Raw genomic sequence first — 26,917 nt, forward strand, 5'->3', positions numbered from 1 at the left:
TCTTAATTGCCATATATTAATTTTCCTCTCTCCACTTGTGTTTTTTTTCCCTAGGAGAAAAATTCAAAGTGGAAACAAAGACCATTGCTGTTGACTTTACGTTAGAAGATATTTATGACAAAATTAAAACAAGCTTGGCAGGTCTTGAGATTGGTGTTTTAGGTTTGTATCTTTGTCACATTTATAGATTCTTCTTGCATCTATTGATTAGTACTGTTTTCATTTTGAATGTTAGGTGTTCAACTGGTGGCCTAACTAGTGAAAAGAAAATTGTCTTGTTAATACAAATGATCATTCTGCTGCTGCTGCCAAGTCGCTTCAGTCGTGTCCGACTCTGTGTGACCCCATAGACGGCAGCCCACCAGGCTCCCCCGTCCCTGGGATTCTCCAGGCAAGAACACTGGAGTGGGTTGCCATTTCCTTCTCCAATGCGTGAAAGTGAAAAGTGAAAGTGAAGTCGCTCAGTCGTGTCCGACTCTTCGAGACCCCATGGACTGAAGCCCACCAGGCTCCTCTGTCCATGGGATTTTCCAGGCAAGAGTACTGGAGTTGGGTGCCATTGCCTTCTCCGCAAATGATCATTAGATGATATTAATGATTTATGTATGCTTGAACCTTTATGTTTTGTGTTGTATTTTAATGACGACTACAATTTAGGTTGTTTTCTTGGCCTGCTCTATTTCCAGTCTTTCATTCTTTCGGTATGTATTTAAATATAGCTATATTGTTATAATCTTTTACAGCAGGTGATGCTGACCCATTTTTATAGAGGAAATAAAGGCTTAAAGGGGTATTTCTCAGCCTTTGTTCAGTATTACCCTCTCCTCAACAAGGAGTCTTTTTAGACATTATTTTCCACTAGTCTTCCCTCCCATGAAATTTTAATACTGCAGATACACTGTGTATCTTCTTTATGTGCTATACCTGTGCTTTATATACAGAAAGGGTAAGAGCTCACACCACGTCCCCAAAACAATTTTTGCCCTCTGAGGGGAGCTATTCACCCCAGTTGAGAAGATGTGACTCAGATGAATGACTTGCCTGAGGTCACACAGAGGCTGAGAACTGCACCTGGGTTTTAGCCACTACAGTAATGCTATGCTATGCTATGCTAAGTCGCTTCAGTCGTGTCCGACTCTGTGCGACCCCATAGACGGCAGCTCACCAGGCTCTGCCATCCCTAGGATTCTCCAGGCAAGAATACTGGAGTGGGTGGGTTGCCATTTCTTTCTCCAGTGCATGAAAGGGAAAAGTGAAAGTGAAGTCGCTCAGTCAATCCCCTACCTAAAAACGAGTTCCATTCTGAGAGTAAGTCCAGTTAGTAAGTCCACCAAAGTTAGCCTAGGTCCCAGCAAACACAGCTGGCTGTATAATACTGTACTATAATAGGTTTATAATATTTTTCACACAAATAACATAAAAAACAAAGAAGCACAAAAAACGAAGAAAATGTTTTTAATCTTGAACAGTATATACAGTCCCTTGAAAAGCGCTATTGAGTACTGTTGTACTTTTGTACTTTTCAGTAGTGTACTTTTCAGCAGTGATGTACCAGCCACATCACTGCTGCTTTATGCTTGAGTCCAGACATCCTGGGCTTAAAATAAAGATACTGCACGACTGCACTCTATACAGTTGTTGCTGTTGTTGTTGTTCAGTCGCTCAGTCGTGTCTGACTCTTTGCAACCCCGTGGACTGCAGCGTGCCAGGCTTCTCTGTCCTTCACTATCACCTGGAGTTTGCTCAGACTCATGTCCATTGAGCTGATGATGCTGTCCAATCTCTATACAGTACTCTGTACAGTAAAGTAAACAAAAGCACTGCCACTTGGAGAGGATGCATGCATTTGACAGTGTACACCAGACACGTGAACTAACGTATGTGATTGGACATGTGAATGCACGTTCACATCTTTGAAAGTTTGCAACTTGAAGGTTCGCGCGTAGGGGACTTACTGTATTTGTTTTTTTTGAAGTCTGCTACTTCCTTATGTTACACCTCAGCTACCTTACTCTTATTACCAAAAACCAATGCTTTTGCTGAGATGTGGAAGTATGAGGCCTTGTTAAGGAAAAGATTCATCAGATTTTAAGGAGAAAAAAAATACAGGCTTCAAAAAGTTACCCTCCATTCTCTTGACTAATTTCTAGAAAGAAAAAGGGCATCTACTTCAGAAAAACATCACTTCTTCACTAAATCTCTTTATCCCACTGCCTACATTGGTGTGAACCTGGCAATTGCCATTGTTTTCTGTATTGGACTATAAAAGGAGGAATGACAAAGAGAAAATACTTTTAAAAAATGTTTCCTGATTTTACTTTAGTCAAGACCCCACCTGCCTCCCTCGTACTATAAAAGAATAATCTCTTATATAATTTATTGGTAAGGCAATTAAAAAGTACTGTACATGTGTAGCCGTCTATGGTGCCCTTGGGCCTGGGGTTAACCCTGGCTTTGATATGCTATCTTCTCAGCCCCTGCCTGGTCTGAGTCACCATCACCATGCCCCACCTACCCTCACAGCTACTCTCATACTTACAGGAGAGCAAAAGTTGAGTGAACACACTGTTCTAGTGTTTGCCTTGTTCTTCTCTAATGCATACACTGCCTGGAGTCTTTCACAAGCTCTTCTTCCTTTAGCTAAGCGTAAATCACGACTAACATTGTAAAACTGGACTTTTTTCTAAATTTGCAAATCAGTAGCCACTATAGCTTACTAGTTAGGATAGACATGGCCGAAATCTCTCCAGAACCCTTTCCAACTAGTCATGGATTAGAGAGTGAAGACTGGCTGAGGCCAGAAGGTGCGTCGAGGACCCCTAATGAGAGGAGACTTATTTTGAACTTGTGTTCTTGGAGAATAGCTTTCTTTCAGGGAAAGTTCAGTTAATCACAGTGGTTCTTAGCTTTGTAAGATTTCAGCTGCTTTTCACCAGGTAACTTTGAAATTATAACTGCTCTGGGGCTATGCCACTGAAGATGGAAGATGTCAGGTATCAGGCTGCTGATGGGCTTGTTGTTGTTCAGTTGCTAAGTCATGTCTGACTCTTTGCGACCCCATGGACTGCAGCACACCAGGCTTCCCTGCCTTTCACTATCTACCAGAGTTTGCTCAAACTCATGTCCACTGAGTTGGTGTTGCGATCCAACCATCTCTTCCTCTGTCACCCCTTTTCCTCCCATCCTTAATCTTTCCTAGCATCAGGATCTTTTCCAGTGAGTCAGCTCTTCACATTAGGTGGACAAAGTATTGGGGCTTCAGCTTCAGCATCAGTCCTTCCAGTGAATATTTAGGGTTGATTTCCTTTAGGGCTGGAGTGTTATAAAAGGCATTCTTCAGCTGTTCTTTCCTGACCCAGTATATAGAAAGTCTACAGTGTGAGTTTAGGCACAGTAGGTAGATCTATGAAGGATGAGGTACAGGGTACCCAGTTCCAGAATCCTAGGACTTGTGTCAGTACATAAGCATTAATATTGAGACATAAGAATTGATATTTTCCTGGGTCACATATGCTAATGGAACCACTGCTTTTGTAGTCCAGCCCCTTAGTAAATTGCAGCCTGTGAGTCAGCAGTTTCCGCCCTTCTTTATTCATTCACCAGTCAGTGAACTGGAGATACGACAATGAACAAGAAAGCACCTAGCTTTATGTAGTATAATGTTCTGAATGGAAAGACAACCCTGATCAAAAATAGTTACCTATGGGATAAGTAGGAGAAGGAAATGGCAACCTACTCCAGTGTTCTTGCCTAGAGAATCCCATGAGAGAGGAGCCTGGTGGGCTGCTGTCCATAGGGTTGCAGAAAGTTGGACATGACTGAAGCGACTTAGCATGCATGCATGCATTGGAGAAGGAGATGGCAACCCACTCCAGTACTCTTGCCTGGAGAATCCCATGGACAGAGGAGCCTGGTGGGCTACAGTCCATTGGGTGGCAAAAGAGTCAGATACAACTTAGCAACAAAACCACCACAACAGACGTGTATTTATGTCCATCCCAATCTCCCTATTCATCCCCTCCCCACCAGGTGGGGTTGTCAAGTTAATAGTTGGACATATGGGTCTAGTTTTCAGTAGAGCTCTGAACTAGAGATAGAGCTTAGAGGTCAGTCGTCCCTGAGTAGCCGTCTCATTGGAGAAAGGAGACGAGCTAATCCAAGGAGAATGGAGAGAAAGGAAAGAGGAAAACTGGGACAGAGCTCTGTGTCATCACGGGCTGCCTGGAACTAGTGTGGAGGAGAGGTAGTTTTTTGCACAAGTTCATCACTGTCCACTGGAAATATAATGCAAGCCACGTATGTGATTTTAACCTGTCTTGTAGCCACATTTTTAATAAGTGAAAAGGGACAAACGAAACTTTCAGTAATGTATTTTATTTTAACCCTCTGTATCCAAAATGTTATCACTTTACCATGTAATCCACATAACATTTTTGGAAACATTTTATATTCTTTTTCTCATAGCAAGTCTTCAAGTCATAGGGTGTGTTTCACATTTATAACATATCTCAGTTCAGACTAGCTACATTTTAAATGTTCAGCAGCCACCCACAGCTAGTAAAAGTGTTAGTTGCTCAGTAGTGTCTGACTCTTTGCGACCCCGTGGACTCTAGCCCGCCAGGCATATCTATCCATGGAGTTCTCCAGGCAAGACTACTGGAGTGGGTAGCCATTCCCTCCTCTCCAGGGGATCTTCCCGATCCAGGGATTGAACCCTGGTCTCCTGCATTGCACAGAGATTCTTTGCCATCTGAGCCTCACACATGCCTAGTGATAGACATCTGTCTCCAGTTCATCTTGGCTGTCTCTCATCCTCAGTTTGTGTGGGAGAGCCATGAGCATAACTAGGAGGTTTTTCTTACGCTTTGACACGGCTTTTAACCTGGGCAATTTTGCAGTGTCTGGCAACGTCCAGACACGTTTCTGGTTGTCACTAGTTGAGGAGGGAGGAGGAAGTTCTGTTGGGCCTGTGCAGGGCGGGAGGGAATGCTGGTAAACATGCTCATAGATTCCCTCCGCAAAGAATGATCAGGCTGAAGTCTCAGCAGTGCTGAGGTTGAGGTTACGATCTTCACAGTGTGGCTTTGAAGTTATACTGTAATTAAACAATTTGATTGAATACTTACTTTGGCCCCCACACACATACAGGGACAACTTATGTTTTGATTTCTAGGTTGGTTACAGCTCAATAATAAAAATAATTAGAGCTAATGCTCCTTTAAAGTTTATAGCAGCACTTTCATGTTCATTATACTGTTAATTGGCTATACACTTTGTTTTCTTCCTACTCTGTCAGAACTGTCTCCTTAATCATAAGCTTTGTATAATTATTATTGACATTTATTAGCAGATATATTGCATTGTAATTTTAATTTGCCAAGAGTTTTGAGAAAAATATTAAAATGTCCTTATGAGCTAAATTTCATCTTACTACTAGGTCATATTTCAACCTAAATCTTACAGTTCTTTCTCTAGTGTGGGTGTAACCATCTAGAACTTGTGGGAGGGGTCTGGTGTTGATTTTTTTTTATTATTATTACCTGAACATATAGCCCTTCACTTTCTTCCCTCTTCCCCACACCCCAGTCCAGATCCCATTATACTCCTCTGTCTAAGAAGGGGAAAATAATCTTAATTTATTCTCCTTCCTCTTCTGCTTAATGTCAGTCTCACCTTTATAATATTACCTAAAATAACAAACATATACATTGATTTCTAGTAAGATTTAGCAATCAGTCCATATTAAGTCATGAGAAAGATTTTTTTTCTACTGAAAAAATTTTAATGAAGCCAGTAATGATAAAAATAAATAAAAATCACCAAGGTATATTCCATTTGTTTGAATAGCATTAACCGCTAAAAGCATAGTCAGTGCTTAATAAAGAGAATTTCTGTTTTCAGAATTGCAATAGAAAATTCTCTGTGTTAAAGAAATATTAAGTTTTCAATAAGTGGAAAGAAAATGGCCATGAATTCTGTGAATTCGAAATGAAAGCTCACCATAACTTGATCAGACTGCAAATGTGTAAGGTTGAGATGATGAACTCTTTACTCTGTTGTGTAAAATAAGCAAACATCTGCTGTCTTTTGTCAGGCACATGCCAAGAAACACAGATTTAAGAAAACTTAAAAAAAAAAAAAAACTCCAGCTATTTAGAGAAAATGACATCAGTCCTGCTTTCAGTAAGCAAACAGTTGGTTAACAGAATGTGACTGTTCCAGTGCTCACTTGATTCCTCAGAGAGACTCTCCTGTGTGTCCCAGATCGGTGTGGAGGACTTCATATAGCGCATCACAGAAGGTGTAATCTACCAAGGCCAGGGGAGCAGACTTGGTTTTGAAGTATGCCACAGACAATACTTTTTTCAAATTCCACGCTGACTTTTTTTTTTTTTTACTTTTAAATAGTGGCATTCTTTATTCTAGAGGCAAAAAATAGAACGGTCCTTCTGGAAAAAGATGCTCAGTTTGTGATTCATTTTAAAAACATCAACCATAGCTTTTTTCAAGCTTTTAATGCATCCTGGACCAAGAGGTTCCCTATGCCAAGTGCTGTGAAGGTCCTCTCCACCCATATGTCATTAGTTATGTAACTTGTAGAGTCCAGAAAATCAGCTGGTACAGGGTGTCAATCTGTAATGGCTTAGTGTCTTAGACCTGTTGATTACCCATCAACTTTTTTCTGTCTCTACACAGTGCCCATCATTATATTAAGAGGCGTAATTTAAATAACAACAGTATGTATAGACAATAAAAGTCAATTGATTGCAAAATCTGAAATAGACATTATTCTCTTTTCTTCCTGTGCCCTTCATAAATAAATAATTGTTCTATTAATGTATTTGGTGGATTATTTTTTAATTAGTATCTTCTCTTCTCAGCTGATGCAAAAATATCTCTTGATTATCCTTACCTATACCTATGGATTATGGGAAAAACATCAGAAGCATTTGTGTTCTGTTTTCCCCCCTCCAACTTAGTATTTGTTCTGGGGTGGAAAATAATTGAGTGTTGGGAATAAGTATCTTAAAAGATAGTTTGAGCAGAGATTAACAGTTAAGATCTGTCCACTCTGTAACTGTTTATACTTAATTTTCAAAGCTTCTTAACAAAAGACCCAAAAGTGTTATTAGCTACTTGTGGGAAAGGACCAGTTAGCTTCAAAATGGCAAACTCCCAGATAATTAGTTTGGTTGTGATCTAGAGATGGCTTCCTTATAGTTCAGTCCCCAAAGTGTCATAGGAAAAGGAGACAGATGGCCAAGAGTGGGAACCACAGGACTGTAGCAACTGGGCTGAGGAAAACTTTTCTAGGAACCCTGGGAGGGAAGAAATCTTAAGCACTTTGGAAAGTTATTATGTGGCTTCCCAGTCCCAGTTGATGAAGGAAATTACAAGTAGAAGAGTCTTGCTGCTTTTTCAGAGGGTTTTAAAATATGTAAAGCTACAGATGATCTTCTTGCCAGTCTCAGGAACTTTACTATTTAGAAATTAGCTTTAAAGTGCCTTCTTTTGAAATGTAAATATCTCTGAAAGAGCAATGACATTTTCATTTACATCTTATTGGTATTAGTGTATTCAGTTTACTGTCTACTTGCTGGATCAGTCACCTTGAGGAATGACTATTTTAGTTAATGAAAGAAGTGGAGAAATCATTTTGAAATGAAGTAGCGAGGCTTAAAGAGGAAACTGTAGTAGTAGGTTGATGAATAGTGGTGGTGATTTAGTTGCCAAGTCATGTCCAAGTCTTGTGGCGCTATGGACTGTAGCCCACCAGGCTCCTCTGTCCATGGGATTTCCCAGGCAAGAATACTGGAGTGGGTTGCAGTTTTGTTCTCCAGGGGATCTTTCCAACCCAGGGATCAAAGCTGGGTCTCCTGACTTGCCTGACTTGCAGGTGGATTCTTACTGACTGAGCTACCAGGGAAGCCCAAGGGTACCTAGAGAGGGAATGAAAAGTAGAAGGGCAAGATGAAGTTAGTTGAGAGAGCACCAGTGATAAACTTTGGATATCTGGAAACACCCTTCTTCCTTTTCCTTTTTTTTTTTTTCTTCCTTTCCCTGTAGTCCAGGTATAAAATGACTCAGGCTCAAGAAAGGACAGAGGCTATTATTTTATTATACAAGAAAGGATTAGAGGAGCATGGTAGGATGGTAGGATGACAGTTTGTAGAGAGGGTGAATTTTCTCTATTATGCCAGGATATAATTTTCATGCCTTCTTGGGGTTTAGGATATTCCCAAAACTTCTCTTTTCTAATACAATCGAGTTCTGTCCCAAACTACCAGAGTTAATGTAGACCCCACAAGTACGATGACACAGTCCCCAAATAGACTGCACTCACTTCAGACACGAGCTGTAAGTTTGGAGGTCCCCAAGCCACCTGCACTTCTGACCAAGTGGCCACAAATTTGTGGTTTCCCATGACCCTTTCAGGTTCAGCAACTTGCTATACTTAAAATTACAGTTTTCTTGTGAAGGATACAAATCAAGACCAGCCAAACGAAGAGACACAAAGGGCAAAGTCCGAGAGGGGTCCAGACGCAGAGTGTCGTTGCCCTCTCCTTGTGGAGTCAGGACATCACCCTTTCCACACGTCTGTGTGTTTACCAACCAGGAAGCTCCATCGAGCTCAGGGTCCAGAGTTTTTATTGGAGTTTCATTATTTAGGCATGATTAATCAAACCTTTGGCCAGGTGATTCAGCTCAATTTCCAGCCCGCATCCCTTTTCCACAGGCGGGGCTGGCTCAAAGCCCCAACTCTAGTCACTGGTGAGTAACCACAGGTTTTTTGTCTGGTTAGCTTAAACTCAGATGTGATCCAAAGGCCCCAGCATGAATAACAAAGACATTCCAAGGGTTTAGATATTTCCATCCAGGAATCTGGGACAAGGACCAGGCAAACTATATTATACAGCATTCCTTATAATACACCATTTTTCTTTCTTAATTGTTTGTCTTCCTCCCCCACCCCACCCTCCCCACCCCCGCTACAGGCAGATTGTATTTTTAAAAAATAATTGCATTTATTTATTTATTTTTGGCTGCACTGGGTCTTTTTGTTACTGTGTGCAGACTTTCTCCAGCTGTGGTGAGCAAGGGCTTCTCCTCTTCGCTGTGATGCCATTCACTGTGGTGGCTTCTCCTTGTGCAGAGCACGGGCTTCCATAGTTGTAGCACATGGGCTCAGAAGTTGTGGCTCACAGACTTGGTTGCTCCATAGCATGTGGAGGCCTTTGGACCAGGGATTGAACCCTTGTCTCCTGCATTGGCAGGCAGAGTCCCATCCACTGTGTCATCAGGGAAGTCCCTTCCTATTTGCTGATGGTCACACCCTAACTCATTCAACAAGTAAAATTGCGGAGAGATAGCAGTAAGCAAAACTGATACTGTTTTTGCTTTCATGGAAGATAGCCACTGAACAAGTAATTAGGAGTATGTTTCATGTAATGAAAGGGTAAATTGCCGAGAAGGCTAAGAGTGTCAGAGAGGATCTCTCCGAGAAAGTAATATTTAAGTTGAGACCTGAAAGCTGATTAATCCTGCAAGAAAAGATGTTTCCAGGTAGAAGAAACAGGATGTATAAAAACCTTGAGGTGAATGTGCTTGGCAGGTTTGAGGAGCTGACAGAAGGTCTGTAAATCTAGAGCACAGATTGTAATGCTAGAGTCTGGAGGTTAAGCGACACCACAAAAGGCTTAGAAATCCAGGTTGATAGGTTTGGACTTTATTGGAAGGACAGTGTAGACATTGTAGAGTTGTAAGCAGTAAATTGATATCATTCTAGCATTTTAGATCATTCTGACTCCGGAGTAGAAAAGGCAAGAATTGATGCAAGGAGACTGATAAGGCTATTTCAGCAATGAAATATAAGACAAGGGTGGCTTATATTAGAATGATGGCGGTGGGAATGGATAGAAGTGAATTGACTGGAGAGATGTTTAAATAGAAATAGGACTAATTTCTGATGAGGTCCTCATCAGAGGTCTTGTCTGATAGAGGAGTCAAGAATAGTAGCAGTTTGCTTTAAATTATTATTGCCGAGATTCATTAAGTGTTTTTATATGCCATGCACCATGCTAATGAATCTCGTTCAATCCCCAACAATCCTATAAGATAGATATTAATATTTCTATCCCATTTAACAGATAAGAAACAGACTTACAGTGATTAAACGCGTTGTCCAGGATTATTATGTTGTTTAGTCGCTAAGTCGTGTCAGACTCTGTAACCCGGTGGACTGCAGCACGCCAGGCTCCTCTGTCCTCCACTGTCTCCTGGAGTTTGCTCAAATTCATGTCCATTGAGTCAGTGATGCTACCTGACCCTCTCATCCTCTGTTGTCCCCTTTTCCTTTTGCCTTCAGTCTTTCCCAGCATCAGTCTTGTCCAATGAGTCAGCTCTTTGCATCCGGTAGCCAAAGTCACTCAAAAGCAGTCCAAGATTATACAATTACTAATTAGCAGCTTTCAGGTCAACTTGAGTAGCTGGACCATGAGACCATGAACCAGGAGCAATTCTTTAGAAAACAACGATGATTTCATTTTGAGTTATGTTAAACTTGCAAAAGCTGTGAGAAAGCAAAGTGGAGATTCAAGTAGACAGTGGGATCTGGTGTAAATGCCCTCCTTTGGGCTGAATGAAGCAGAAGCCTGATGCAGCTAATCATGGCAAGCAGAACAGGTACATGGAGTTTTTAGGAGAGTCATCAGGAACGTTATTAGACTAAGTATAGTGCCTTAATGGGCTTCCCTCGTAGCTCAGTTGGTAAAGAATCTGCCTGCAATGCAGGACACTCGGGTTCGATTCCTGGGTTGGGAAGATCCCCTGGAGAAGGAACTGGCAAGCCATTTCAGTATTTATGCTTGGAGAATCCCATGGACGGAGGAGCCTGGAGGGTACAGTGCATACAGTCCCCAAGAGTCGGACACGACTGAGTGACTTTCACTTTCATACTGCTTTATAGTTCCATCAGATGTGTTGAACGAGATTGGATTTCTAAAGTGAGAACAAGGTTGAATTCAAATGTATTTCCTTTCAGTCAAAACCCACTAGTGATATTAATTAAAGGAAAACCTTTAGCTTAAAACTGGGCAGTTATCTGTGATTTTAGAAATGTAAGCAGAACCATCATTCATGAAACTGACACACGTTCCTCCCATTCACTGAGCTTTAACTACCAACCCTCTTCCATCCTTCTGTCCTCATTCTCTCTTCCAACTTGATGGATGGCAAATCTTACATGGTTTTGTAATGAGCATCACGTAGCAGTTTGTAATTAAACAGTGGAGCTGAAATGTTCTGTTGTGTTGCTTCTGACTCAATCTTAATTTTTCAATTTCTGAGTAAAAGCGCTGTAGATTTAAAGCCTTGTAAACTCTCTTTTATTTAGAAATTGCTACTCACAAGTGTAGGAAAACTGTAAAGTTTGCAAAATGTTTTACTTGCTGTTCCAAATATCATCTGTCAGAGTCTGAACATGTGCTAGCTACAGCAATATGTTAAATAAGGCAAAGAAGGAATTTTCTTTGCATCACTTTCCAGACTCCGCAGACTGTAAGATTAGATTACTTGAATGAAGTAAAGAGGGTACAGGAGCAATTAGGATAAATTCAATCCGTGTAAAGTTATTCTGGTTAACTCTTGCCTAGAACTCTCTTTTAGATGGATCCTCCACTTCAGTGCTGGTTATGTACAATAAAACCAGAGACCTTGGCTATTGTGCTGCAGCACCAGCACCTACCCTAATGTTGGGTACAAAATAAGAGTTCAATAAACACTTGTTGCATAAGTGCCCACACAGCAATAGCAACTCTTTCTCCCCATTTATTAACAGACTAGTATATTCCAAGTGTTAGTGGCTCAGTCGTGTCCAACTCTTGAGACCCCATGGACTGTAGGCTGCCAGGCTCCTCTGTCCATGGGATTCTCCAGGCAAGAATACTTGAGTGGGTTGCCATGCCCTCCTCCAGGGTCTCTTCCCGACCCAGGGATCCAACCCAGGTCTCCTGCATTGCAGACAAATTCTTTACCGTCTGAGCCACCAGGGAAGCTACTAAGGAGGCCCCCCACTGCCACACCTTTGAGGGGTTTCACTTGGGATCCTCTGGTGGCTCAGATAGTAAAGAATATGCTTGCAATGCAGGAGAGCTGGGTTTGATCCCTTGGTCGGGAAGATCTCCTGGAGAAAGGAATGGCTACCCACTCTAGTATGGGTGGGTAACCTGGAGAGTTCCATGGGCAGAGTATATTCCAGGCATTGGGTTAAACATTTTATGTAAATTATCCCATTTAATTCTTAAATTGTCATGCTTATTTTATATATAAAGGTGATGAGGAAACTGAGGCTTTTTGGAGTGAAATCACCTACCTGCATCTCGTTAGGACCTGGTAGCTGTAGACTGAAATCTGGGTCTGTTGGACTCTGAGATCCATCCCCTCCTGGTTCAAAAGCTTAAAATAAGAGAAGTTTCTCTCCACTCATGGTGTTACTTGGGTCTACATTTTTAAAAATTCAGTATCTTTTGCAATAAAGTGAGGTGGCAGCATTTTTTTAAATTCTTTTTTTTATGAATGAAGTACACTAGTGTATCCAGCTACAAATGTGACCAAAATGTAAACTTAGTATCATGTTTTCTACTTTGATGTGATGAGAGAGAAATAGAGAAGACTGCATTATTTGTTATGTATTAGGAAGCCCCATCATTAGGCAGTGTATTTTTAAACTGCCTTAATGTCTTATGTCTGATTAATCTGGAAGAGGCAGCAGGTTGAAGGTGGTCTGTGTGTGGTTACCCATATCTGTTATTATTGTGTTCGTTCAGATGGACTTTTATTCTCTAGCAATTTATTGTCATTTGCTCCTCCCTCATGCCCAACCCAGATGCCAGAAATCGAATTTCCTAATGACATCATTATCTCTACAGCAGCTGGTTTTGATAAAGGATTCTCAGCCCAGTAAGGGTGGAAGCAGCAGCAAATGAATTCAGAAGAAACAAACCTTGTGTATGTTCTCATCATTTTTTAAAAGTATGATAGGTGGAAATGATTTTTAAACAGCAGTATGGTGTAATTTAGAATGTTTATATAACATTTAGAAATACTCTGTGGATTTTCCGAGTCTTTAAAGTATCATCCTTGCCGGTTTCGGTGTTTCTGAAAGTTCTGGATGCAGACCTGGAGAGAGCACTGTGAGCATGGCACACTGACAGTTCCTCTGCAAGGATCCACCGCCTCCTTCTCTTTGCACTTAACCTTGTCCTTGTTCTTGCTCTGTCTTCACCTCTGTTTTCCGTCTGCCTCATCTCTTCTGTTGAGCTCTTCCCAACCTTAGAACTCCACTGAGAAACTGATGGGAAAGAGTTTCCATCTGTTCATGGTCCTGTGATGATTGTTGGCATAGTGCTTGGAATTCTGAGATTACATGTACATATAACACCTCATTTTCTGAAAGACATGGTGTGTTACATGAGTTAAAAGGGTTTTTCAGGTCATTGAACAAAAATGTTCAATCTGCCTCTGGTGCCTGACTTGAAGAATTCAAGGAAGCTCACTAATGAACAGATATTTAATGCCAATTTAAAACGCTAGGGGATTTTCAATTATCTGAATGATGTTGGAACAACTTGTGGCATTGTTTGATTTGGCGAATCCTGTAATGAATCCTGTAATATAAGAAGATGGTATTGCATGTACCCATTCTTAATGAGATTAAATTATAATGGAAATATTTCCACCCTTCCCTCCTACCCAAAGCCTGTTTTCTTCCTTTTCCAAGTCCCTGCTGTTTGGTTGCCTTTTCTGCCTGCTGTCTGGTTGTTGCTGCCACCTAACGTCTCAAAATAAAATTGCAATGAGTTTACTTTTTCCAAAAGATTCTCACCGATGTGCAAGTTTATAGAAGTAACATTTGAGAGCAACAGTTGTTTTTTCTTGAACTCTTAAATAATAGTGCTCTGAAGTGATTGCTTACTTTGGAGAGAATACAGGTAGCATATCTTCCACCAGCGAAAGGTCCAACTAATAAAATAGCAAGAGATTTAAGAGTAAAGGACCACTTGCCAGTGTGACCTTGGCATGTATTTCCCCTCATGAAGTCAGGCTCTGTGCTCTGAAAGGTCTATTCCAATTTTAACACTTTTTTTCCTGTGTTTATTTTTGATTATAAAACCGTAATCCTTATACATAATACCATTTATTTCTTTGGACTAAAGGTCTCAGTGTTGACTGTGTTTTCTTTTAGAATTGTCTTAAATAGATGATCACATTTTCACCATGTGAGTAGATAGCTGTGATGTCTTTCCTTTGCTCAGTTAGCAGAGACAGATCTGAAGGCTTTGGGTTGTAGATACAACCTTACCCAGAGTATCACTTCCTTGCTTAATTAGTTATGCATGGGCATCCTTAGCTTGACTTTGGCCCTTGTAACACAAGTTGCCAAGATGACAAAGTTAATGGTGCTGCTTACAAAGTTCCTGGTTTTTTTTCCTTCTAAATCCAAATCCGGACTGTAAAAGATTTATAGTAACACTGTTCAATTTTCTTCAGCATTTTGAAAAGGAGCGTTAGTATTTCCATGGGCTAGAAAGAGACCTAGAATCTAGATCTAGATTCTAGATCCAGAGACCTACAGCTAGAAAGTTTTCTAGATACAAGAGAGTGAAGAGAGATGGAGTTCACAGTATGTGATGGAATTTTCTTTCCCGAAGAACATTACAATTTGACAAAAACCTTTCCTTGAGGATTCCTGTAATCTTACACTGGCTTTCTAAAGAATAGTTTAACATTTTAACGGATATTTTGGTTGTTGCTATTTTTCTGTAAATAAGTCGTTCATCCTTATAACCTTGTAGATGGTTAAGGCAAAGTCGAATGAACACAAACCCACACCTTCAGCTAGTTTTGCTGATCTTTAAAGAATTGATTCTTAGAACCCCTGGTGGGTGGAGAACATTTTGAATAAAATAAAAATGGATTTGAACCTGCTATTATTTTTCTGTTTAGATACCATCCCTATTCATATGGTCATGAATCTTAATTAAATACAGTTTGCTTTGCTACTGTCCTTTGCTTACAGATTTTTCAGACAGGTTTTAGTGATCTTGTTCAAGCCATCCTGACCGAATTGTGCCAGTAAAATCTTGAGACTCACAGCCTCAAGTGACTGGCTTACTGCTAAATATAGAACCTTTATTGAGTTCTTTTGAGCCACTAATTTTGTTAGTCTGTTGAAAAAGTTACTGTTACTACTATCAGGTTTATCTGGCATAATTCCTTATAAGCTTGAGCAGAATGATCAGAATTTCATTATCTTTTTGCTACTGAAACCTTTTTTTTTCTGATACCGTACAGTTTTATTAAACATTGCTATCAGATTTCTGTTTATTATCCAATTATTACTGACATTTTTTTCCCTGAGCTGAATAAGGAATGGAGTCATAGGATGGCTTTCAGTAGTGGGTAGGACACCTCTGAAGTCAAATAGTCTCAGTTTGAATCCTAGCCTCACTTTGCTCTGTGACCTTGCACAAGTTATTTAACCTCTGTGAACGTCGAACCTTCCTTCACCTCCCAGCTGAGGTCTGGGATAGGCCCCACGGCACTCTGTACTTTGTAATGAAATAATTGCTTAATTCTTTTTGTTTAGTGTTTTTCTCTTTCTGCTGGATAGTTTGCTCCATGATGCAAACTATTCTTTATGGTTTTTCTGGTTCTTCACACGTGTCTTGCACACAAGTGAATGGCAAATTTTTGTTGAATGATTAAAACATGCTCTCATTTAAGAGGTGAAGACACTGAGTTGCATACCATGCGTGACTTATCCCAAGTCACGTATTTTCTGAACCAGTTGTAAGTAGAACTCAAGTTTTCAGTCTCCTATATAACTGTATCCTCTGCTCTTTCTACTGTACTCTGAAAATTGAAGATCTAAAGAGAGATTGGGCTTCTCAGGTGGCTTAGAGGTGAAAAATCCGCATGCCAATATAGAAGCTGTGGGAGATGCAGGTTCAATCCCCAGGTCAGGAAGATCCCCTGGAGGAGGAAATGGCAACCCACTCCATTATTCCTGCCAGGATGATCCTGCAGACAAAGGAGCCTGGTGGGCTAAAGTCCATGAGGTCACAGAGTCAGACTCGACTGAGCACACACACGGAGAGAAAGGTTAAGCAATATCTACAGGTGTATTACAGAGGTGGAATGCACACATACTCCAATGGGCTATGGAAATTGGGAGGCCAATAAAAAGTCCTTTTGCCAGAAAGGCTTAGTGAAAGAGGAGACATTTGAACTGTCCATACAGGTAGATTATGGATAGAGAGATCACTCAAGACATAAACAACATTTTGTGTAATTGTATGTATCATCTTAGTCTCATTATTTTTAATGTCTTTATGTCAAATCTACAAAATGTATGCTAGCTAGCTAATGATCTTGTTTTATTTCAGTGAACAATGTGGGAATGTCATATGAGTATCCGGAATACTTTTTGGATGTTCCTGACTTGGACAAGGTAAGTTGGTTTTTGTGGATTGTGGTCATAGAAAGAATGCATGCAGGCATGGGTGAGGCAATATGGTATAATGTTGAGACTGTGAGCGCTGGAGTCCATCTAACAGCTGAGATTCACACCTTGGTCCTTCTACTCACTACCTGAGTTCCCCAGGGAATGACCCAACCATCCGTAGTCTCCGTTCCCTTGTCTATAATATAGGCAGCTTTACAGACATGTTAGAAGGATTGAATGAGAAAATATTTATCATCTCATCTGTACAACGCTAGGTTCAATAGTAGCTCCAATTTTATTATTATCATTTTTATTACATCAAAGGAGCTCTGTTTAAGTATCAGGATTCTACATCAATTTAAAAACCATAATTGTGTTAATAATATACAGCAATATGGTAGATTCAGGTAAACTAGCTCTACCAAATTGAAAGCTATATACTTGATGCATGTCTAATTCTTTAATAAAAACTAGAAAGCATATTATTGAAAGAATATGTAAATTTTAAAAAATTGTTGAAAATCTTAGATTCAATCGTTTCTTCTTTCCATGTTAGCAGAGAGGAAATTGCATATTTATTTTAGGTTTAGTGTGGTTTTTTTGCTTGCAGATTTCACTTGTACATATACTTTGGATGTTGTATATTAGCATGAATTGCTGCATTTAGTTGAAAAATACTATAATACTGAGAGTAAAATATAATCTGCCTCTTTACTCCAAATCCTATCAGTTTCCAAGTTCTATACTGTATCTGGGGAAACTTTCAGTGCATCTCTGGATTATTTATATTCTATCTTATATATAATGTGGTCACTTCCATGATCAAATCTTTATAAAATGATCAATATTTCTTTTGCAGACCATCAAGAAACTGATAAATGTTAATGTCCTTTCTGTTTGCAAGGTAAGGAAACTTATAATAAATATGTCATCTTTATAAATAGCTTCTTTATAAATATGTCACCTTTTTCTGGATCTTTCTATTTAAAAACACTGAATCAGTTTGTTCACTTCAGTCAGCTCTTGTTTTGATTCAAGTACGCATTCCAGATGAAAGCAGTTTATTTCCTTACGTTTTCAGGAAGTAGAAAGAACTAAATACCAAACGGATATCTATATAGTTCTCCTTTTTAGCAACTGAACATTTATTAAATGCCTCCTATATACAAACACTCCTACAAAAACATAGTGAGTCCTGGGAATATGCAGATTAACTTAGGCTGAAGATTGATTGTTCTACAGAGCTTTCACCTACAAATAATTCATTGCTAATCTACTGTTGCCAGTCCATATCTCCTGTGGTCCATGTAAGCTGATGAGCTAAATTTGTGGAAAAGCATTGTATGTGGGACCCCAGAGTAATGAGAATGATTTTTACTGCCACACATGAAAATTACTCTCATTTCTAGTTGCTATACGTGCATTATAGCCATGTCACTTGTATATGCCAACGAAAGACACCACAGCTAATATATGCTAAAAGGAAGAAATAGCTAGCAAGTATGAGCATCTCAGAACCATCCCTCCCTACCTCTCCTAGGATGAGTAATCTCATTTTCCCAATCTGGGATCGAACCTGTGCCCCCTGTAGTGGAAGCTTGGAGTCCTAACCACTGGACCACCAGAAAATTTCTATTTCCCCTTTTATTTTAACAGTAACTACGATGAGATAGCATACCTTGATTATACATACCAGATCAGCAGAAAATACTGCTTAAGGCAGAATTTCCATGTGTAATGTCAGGTAGTTTAAATTTGAACATACTGATGGAACAGCAAAATTACTGATATTTTCATTAACTCATATACTGATTTAAGAAAACCAAAAAAAAAAAAATACTCAAAACTATTTGGACTGACCAGATAAATATAAATAAGAATGAAATTATATATATGGCATAGTCTTTATTTTTTTTTTTAATTGTGAATATTTAAAAAAAAGTTCTCCTCGGATCTTCATGTCCTGAGAAATCATAACCCTTACACAGTTGATTTCAAATTCAAGGACCCTAAAATCTTATGCCAAGTTCAGAGACCCTAAAATCTTATTATGCCTTATTCAACTTTTCATATATGGATAGCTATGCTTCTCCCTGTGTAATGTATATGTTGCTTTTAAAGCATGTAGTTAATTCAGTCTTTATGTGATTTTAGCAATATAGTTGATTCAGGTAGAGCAGGTCTACCAAAAAGAAAGCCACATTGTTGATGCATGCACACCATGTGACATCTGGCATCTTGTTACCTAAAGGCCCCTCAAATGAATTACATTGTAAAATGACAAATAATTTTATAAAACAAATAGTCACTCTGTCTTTTCTGTTGTTGTTACCCAAGATTTTTTCTCAAGTAAGATTCAGTGTGAGGCAAACTATAAACAAGTGGATCTTTCAGTAGCTTTGGCTCAAGACCCACGTGCACAAAATTAATGCTTGTAAAACATGGTTAATGTGCATATATCTGTATAGTCTTAAAGGTATTTCCCTTGGCATGCTATGTAAATGTAATCATTCTTCAATAATCTGTGTAAGGCTTCAAGTTAATTAAATAACTCCATCATTTACTAGTAATATGGCCTTGAGTGAATTACTTACCCTCTGTGCTTCAGTTTTTCATCTATAAATTGAGGCAGATAATTCTCTTTACCTTACAGAGTTGTTTTGGGAATTAAACAAGGTAATATGTGTAAATCTCTTAGAATAGTGCCCAGAGCATACTAAAGGCTCTAAAAAATGTTTCTATTACTTTGTTAAACTCAGAGATGGTGAAGATTTTGAGTAAATGTATGCAGCTGTTACTTTTTTAGCAAGCAAATTTTTTGATCAAAATTAAGATCACTTGTGTGGTCTATAGTTTGTTTTATGGTTTTTGCCTTTTTAAATGACAGTGTACTATGGTTTTGATAATCCTTTCTAATATATTTGGCCAAATGCTTAAAAATAATGAGAGTTAAAAAATAATGAGTGTTGGAGAGATGGTCCTAAGATGGTGGAGGAATAGGGCAGGGAGACCACTTTCTCCCCCACAAATTCATCAAAAGATCATTTAAATGCTGAACAACTTCCACAAAACAACTTCTGAACACTGGCGAGGACACCAGGCACCCAGAAAGGCAGCCCATTCTCTTCGAAAGGAGGTAGGACAAAATATAAAAGACAAAAAGAGAGACAAAAGAGTTAGGGACAGAGACCATCCTGGGGAGGGAGTCTTGAAGGAGGAGAAGTTTCCAAACACCAGGAAACATTCTCACTGGTGGGTCTGTGGGGAATTTTGGAATCTGAGAGGGCAACATAACTGGGAGGGGAAAAAAAAAAAACCCACAGAATGCGCACCTAACTGCAACTTCCAGCAGAGAAGTAGCCCAGATGCTCGCATCCACCACCAGCGAGTGGGGGCTGAACAGGGAGGCGCAGGTGGCATGCTTAGGGTGAGAACTGGGCCTGAATGCCCTGAGGACAATCTGAGGGAGCTAACATGAGATAGCAGCCCAAACTGTGGGATAGCCAGAGAGAAAAAAAGAAGAGAGAGAGAACTTTCCCGTGAAAAGCTCTAACCTAAGGCACACCCTGGCCTGCTCACAGAACAAAGGACTGAGCGAATACCAGAGGAGAGCTAGCTGGCTGCGAGCCGGCAACTCCCCCCTCTCCCCAGAGGCAGAGAGGCAGGCGAGCGACAGCCAGAGCCAGAAGGCGAGGGGCAATCTCGGCCCCAGAGATGGCATCCTCCACCACACTGCGAGCAGGCTCCCAGTTGCTCACCAAGTCTTCCTGGGATCCTGGACGGTTGACATCTGCCAGGAGGGTTGCAGCCAGAGATCAGCTCCCCAGAGGAGACACACAGCATACCTGAGATGGCACTCTTGCAACGCACCCGGGAAACTGAGCAGCTGGGACCAGGGAGGTGATAAGATGCACAGACCACCTGGGACAGTGTGCTTGCCAAGCACCTGGTCGTCTGAGCTGCTCGGACCTGGGAAGGGCACAAAACACACACACAGCCAAATCTGTGCCTTTGTGGAGTACCTGAGAGCCTGAACCTGAGCAACTTAGACCTGAGAAGTGCATGAAACCCAGGGCCTGCTTTGAACAGTTCCCCTGCAGAGCAACCTGGAGCCTGAGCAGTGTAGACCGAGAAAGCACACGTGCGGTGAGCTGGGGCAAACCCAGTGTGGTCCATACACTGCCAGCACTCCCCACATACACCAGTGATATTTGTTTGCAGTTTCCCTCCCTCCCCACAGCACAACTGAACAAGTGAGCTTAAATAAGTGACCACCTTCACCTCCTTGTGTCAGGGCGGAAATTAGATACTGAAGAGACTTGCAAACAGAAGAAGCCAAAATAAACAAAGAAGAGGGAACTGCTTAGGAAGTGACAAGTGCAACAGATTAAAACCCTGTAGTTAGCATTGACTAAGCATTGGCACCCCACTCCAGTACTCTTGCCTGGAAAATCCCATGGATGGAAGAGCCTGGTAGGCTACAGTCCATGGGGTCGCTAAGAGTCGGACACGACTGAGCGACTTCACTTTCACTTTTCCCTTTCATGCACTGGAGAAAGAAATGGCAACCCACTCCAGTATTCTTGCCTGGAGAATCCTAGGGATGGCGGAGCCTGGTGAGCTGCCATCTATGGGGTCGCACAGAGTCGGACACGACTGAAGCGACTTAGCATAACAAGCATTGGAAGGGGTCTATAGACCTTGAGAAGAAGTATAAGCTGGAACAAGGAAATATCTGAAACTGAACTGACCCCACACTGCCCTCAACAGCTACAGAGAAATTCCTAGATATATTTTACTATTATCATTTTTAAATTCTTTTAATTTTTTTATTTTTAAGTTCTTTATTACTCCTCTAATTTTCATTTTTATAACCTACTATTTTACCTTGCAAAAAAGACCCTATTTTTAAAACAAATTTCATATATATATTTTTTATAATTTTTGTGATTTTGTTTTATATTTTTAATGTTGTATTTTTGAGAGTCTAACCTCTACTCTAGATTTTTAATCTTTGCTTTTTGGTATTTGTTACCAATTTTGTACTTTTAAGAATCTAATCTTCAGTACCTATTTTTACTTAGGGGTGTGATTACTGACTCGATTGCTCTCTCCCCTTTTGACTCTCCTTTTTCTCCCCCAGGTCGCCTCTATCTCCTCCCTCCCCTTTCTCTTCTCTACTTAACTCTGAGAATCTCTCTGGGTGTTCCAGGCTGTGGGTAACACTTAGGGAACTGATTACTGGCTAGGTTTGTCTCTCTCTTTTTGACTCCCCCTCTTCTGTTCCTGGTCACCTCTATCTCCTTCCTCCCTCTTCTCTTCTCTGTGTAATTCTGTGAACCTCTCTGAGTGTTCCAGACTGTGGAGAGCACATAGGGAATTGATTACTGGCTAGATTGCTTTCTCCCCTTTTGATTCCCCCTCTTCTCCTGCTGGTCACTTGTATCTCCCTCCTCCCTCTTCTCTTCTCCATGCAACTCGGTGAACCTCTCTGGGTGTCCCTCACTGTGGAGAATCTTTTCACCATTAACCTAGATGTTTTATCATCGGTGCTGTATGGATGGAGAAGTCTTGAGACTACTGTAAGAATAAGACTGAAAGCCAGAGGCAGGAGGCTTAAATCAAAAACTTGAGAACACCAAAAAACTCCTGACTCCAGGGAACATTAATCAATAAGAGATCATCCAAAAGCCTCCATACCTGTGCTGAAACCAAGCTCCACTCAAGAGCCAACAAGATTCAGAGCAAGACATACCATGCTAATTCTCCAGCAACACAGGAACATAACCCTGAGCATTAAAATTCAGGTGGCCAAAAGTCACACTAAACCCACAGACACCTCAAAACTCACTACTGGACACTTCATTGCACTCCAGAGAGAAGAGATTCAGATCCACCCAACCAGAACACCAACACAAGCTTCCCTAACCAGGAAACCTTGACAAGCCACTTGTCCAACCCCACCCACAGGGAGGAACCTCCACAGTAAAGAGGAACCACAAACTTCCAGCATACAGAAGGGCCACCCCAAACACAGTGATCTAAACAAAATGAAAAGGCAGAGAAATATTCATCAGGTAAAGGAACATGATAAATCCCCACCAAACCAAATAGGAGGAGATAGTGAGTCTACCTGAAAAAGAATTCAGAATAGTGATAGTAAAGATGATTCAAAATCTTGAGAACAAAATGGAGTTACAGATGAATAGACTGGAGACAAGGATTGAGAAGATGCAAGAAATGTTTAATAAGGACCTAGAAGAAATGAAAAAGAGTCAATCAATAATGCATAATGCAATAACTGAGATCAAAAGCACTCTGGAGGGAACCCACAGTAGAATAACTGAGGCAGAAGAGAGGATAAGTGAGGTGGGAGATAGAATGGTGGAAATAAATGAAGCAGAGAGGAAAAAAGAAAAACCTAACCTAACTTTACACCTAAAGCACCTAGAAAAAGAAGAAATGAAGAACCCCAGGGTTAATAGAAGGAAAGAAATCATAAAAATCAGGGCAGAAATAAATGAAAAAGAAACAAAGGAGGCTATAGCAAAAATCAACAAAACTAAAAGCTGGTTCTTTGAGAAGATAAATAAAATAGATAAACCATTAGCCAGACTCATCAAGAAAAAAGGGGAGAAGAATCAAATCAACAAAATTAGAAATGAAAATGGAGAAGTCACAACAGACAACACAGAAATACAAAGGATCACAAGAGACTACTATCAGCAACTATATGCCAATAAAATGGACAACTTGGAAGAAATGGACAAATTCTTAGAAAAGTATAACCTTCCAAAACTGAACCAGGAAGAAATATAAAATCTTAACAGACCCATCACAAGTATGGAAATTGAAAATGTAATAAAAAATCTTCCAACAAACAAAAGCCCAGGATCAGATGGCTTCACAGGTGAATTCTACCAAAAATTTAGAGAAGCGCTAACTCCTGTCCTACTCAAACTCTTCCAGGAAATTGCAGAGGAAGGTAAACTTCCAAACTCATTCTATGAGGCCACCAATCACCCTAATACCAAAACCAGACAAAGATGTCACAAAAAAAGAAAACTACAGGCCAATATCACTGATGAACATAGATGCAAAAATCCTTAACAAAATTCTAGCAAACAGAATCCAACACATATTAAAAAGATCATACATCATGACCAAGTGGGCTTTATCCCAGGGATACAAGGTTTCTTCAATATTCGCAAATCAATCAATGTGATGCACCACATTAACAAATTGAAAGATACAAACCATCTGATTATCTCAATACTTGCAAAGAAAGCCTTTGACAAAATTCAACATCCGTATATGATAAAAAAAAAAAACAACCCTCCAGAAAGCAGGCATAGAAGGAACATACCTCAATATAATAAAAGCCATATATGATAATCCCACAGCAAACATTATCCTCAATGGTGAAAAACTGAAAGCATTTGCTCTAAAGTCAGGAACAAGACAAGGGTGCCCACTCTCACCACTACTATTCAACATAGTTTTGGAAGTTTTAGCCACAGCAATCAGAGAAGAAAAAGAAATAAAAGGAATCCATATTGGAAAAGAAGAAGTAAAACTCTCACTGTTTGCAGATGACATGATCTTCTACATAGGAAACCCTAGATACCACCAGAAAATTACTAGAACTAATCTATGAATATAGTAAAGTTGCAGGATATAAAATTAACACACAGAAATCCCTTGCATTCCTGTACACTAACAATGAGAAAACAGAAGGAAACAATTCCATTCACCATTGCAATGAAAAGAAAATACTTAGGAATAAATCTATATAAAGAAACAAAAGACCTATATATAGAAAACTATAAAACACTGATGAAAGAAATCAAAGATGACACAAATAGATGGAGAAATATACCATGTTCATGGATCAGAAGAATCAATATAGTGAAAATGAGTATACTACCCAAAGCAATCTATAGATTCAATGCAATCCCTATCAAGCTACCAATGGTATTTTTCACAGAACTACAACAAATAATTTCACAATTTGTATGGAAATACTAAAAACCTTGAATAGCCAAAGCAAACTTGAGAAAGAAGAATAGAACTGGAGGAATCAACCTGCCTGACTTCAGACTACACTACAAAGCTACAGTCATCAAGATAGTATGGTACTGGCACAAAGACAGAAATTGAGATCAATGGAACAAAATAGAAAGCCCAGAGATAAATCCATGCACCTATGGACACCTTATCTTCGACAAAGGAGGCAAGAATATACAATGGAGAAAAGACAATCTCTTTAACAAGTGGTGCTGGGAAAACTGGTCAACCACTTGTAAAAGAATGAAACTAGAACACTTTCTAACACCATACACAAAAATAAACTCAAAGTGGATTAAAGATCTAAATGTAAGACCAGAAACTATAAAACTCTTAGAGGAAAACATAGGCAAAATACTCTGACATAAATCACAGCAGGATCCTCTGTGATCCACCCTCCCAGAGTGATGGAAATAAAGGCAAAAATAAACAAATGGAACCTAATTAAACTTAAAAGCTTTTACACAATGAAGGAAACTATAAACAAGGTGAAAATACAGCCTTCAGAATGGGAGATAATAATAGCAAACGAAGCAACTGACAAAGAATTAATCTCAAAAATATGCAAGCAGCTCCTGCAGCTCAATTCTAGAAAAATAAACTACCCAATCAAAAAAGTGGGCCAAAGAACTAAACAGACATTTCTCCAAAGAAGACATACAGATGGCTAACAAACACATGAAAAGATGCTCAACGTCACTCATTATCAGAGAAATGCAAATCAAAACCACAATGAGGTACCATCTCATGCCAGCCAGAATGGCTGCTATCAAAATCTACAAACAATAAATGCTGAAGAGGGTGTGGAGAAAAGGGAACCCTCTTACACTGTTGCTGGGAATGCAAACTAGTACAGCCACTATGGAGAACAGTGTGGAGATTCCTTAAAAACTGGAAATAGAACTGCCATATAACCCAGCAATCCCACTGCTGGGCATACACACTGAGGAAACCAGAATTGAAAGAAACACTTGCACCTCAATGTTCATCTCAGCACTGTTTACAATAGCTAGAACATGGAAGCAACCTAGATGTCCATTGGTAGACGAATGGATAAGAAAGCTGTAGTACATATACACAATGGAATATTATTCAGCTATTAAAAAGAATACATTTGGATCAGTTCTAATGAGGTGGATGAAACTAGAGTCTATTATACAGAGTGAAGTAAGTCAGAAAAAAAACCACCAATACAGTATATTAATGCATATATATGGAATTTAGAAAGATGGTAACAATGACCCTATATGCAAGACAGCAAAAGAGACACAGATGTAAAAAACAGACTTTTGGACTGTGTGGGAGAAGGCGAGGGTGGGATGATTTGAGAGAATAGCATTGAAACATGTATATTACCATATGTGAAATGGATTGCCAGTCCAGGTTCTATGCATGAGACAGGGTGCTCAGGGCCAGTGCACTGGGATGACCCTGAGGGATGGGATGGGGAGGGAGGTGGGAGGAGGGTTCAGGATGGGGAACACATGTACACCCATGGCTGATTCATGTCAATGTATGGCAAAAACCACTACAATATTGTAAAGTAATTAGCCTCCAATTAAAATAAATTAATTAATTAAAAAAATAATGGGTGTTATATTATGTACATGTGTTTCATAATATATTATAACGAAGTAATGATGAAAAACATGTTCAAGTGTTTTTAAATTGTATTTTATAGAATTGTTAGTGCTAGCTCTATATTAGTCTCCTGATCATTTTAATTCCTCTGTCAGAGAAACAGTGTAAAGTTTTTGCTCTATATCCATTAATTAGTATCTTCTCCCGCAATCTCCATACAGACTGAAGTAAGTCAGAAGGAGAAAAACAAGTATCATATATTAACCACACGTGTGTGGAATCTAGAAAAATGGTACAGATGAACCTAGTTCCAGAGCGGGGATCGAGATACAGTTGAAGAGCACGGATGTGTGGACACAGTTGGGGGATGGGGAGGGTGGGTTGAGCTGGGAGACTCGGTTTGACATAAACACACTACCAGGTGTAAAACAGACAGCTAGTGGGAAGCTGCTGTATAGCACGGTGAGCTCAGCTCAGTGCTCTGTGATGACCTAGATGGGTGGGATGACGGGGCCTGGGGAAAGGAGGGAGGTCCAAAAGAGAGGGGATATATGTATACATGTAGCTGATTCACTTCATTGCACTGCAGAAACTAACACGGCATTGTAAAACAATTATACTCCGATGTAAAATTTAAAAAAAAATTGTACAAAAAAAAGAAAAAGAAACCCTGGCTGCCTCTGTCTCCCAAAGCATACACTTTGGGCTGGCAGTCTACGGAGTAGTAGTGATAAAAAGGCCAAGGTCCTGACCTTGATCTCTGAG

The 26,917-nt window shown here is 39.9% G+C and overlaps 1 protein-coding gene across 7 annotated transcripts in view; it reads left to right on the forward strand.

Moving 5' to 3' along the window:
• HSD17B12 (hydroxysteroid 17-beta dehydrogenase 12) overlaps nucleotides 1–26,917 on the forward strand; it is a 162,317-nt gene that overhangs the window by 95,074 nt on the left and 40,326 nt on the right. For all 7 annotated transcript variants that reach the window (XR_014069645.1, XR_014069646.1, XR_014069647.1 and 4 more), the window contains 3 exons: nucleotides 55–162; nucleotides 16,446–16,510; nucleotides 17,364–17,408. Coding sequence is in view for 2 of the 7 variants with exons in the window: in XM_081544991.1 (XP_081401117.1) it covers nucleotides 55–162; nucleotides 16,446–16,510; nucleotides 17,364–17,408 (218 nt within the window). In the remaining 5 variants the exon portion in view is untranslated. The remainder of the gene's footprint in view (nucleotides 1–54; nucleotides 163–16,445; nucleotides 16,511–17,363; nucleotides 17,409–26,917) is intronic.

The sequence above is a fragment of the Giraffa tippelskirchi genome, chromosome 11 (genome assembly GCF_054371585.1).
Source record: "Giraffa tippelskirchi isolate mGirTip1 chromosome 11, T2T-mGirTip1v1.2.pri, whole genome shotgun sequence".
NCBI classification, from domain to species: Eukaryota; Metazoa; Chordata; class Mammalia; order Artiodactyla; family Giraffidae; genus Giraffa; species Giraffa tippelskirchi.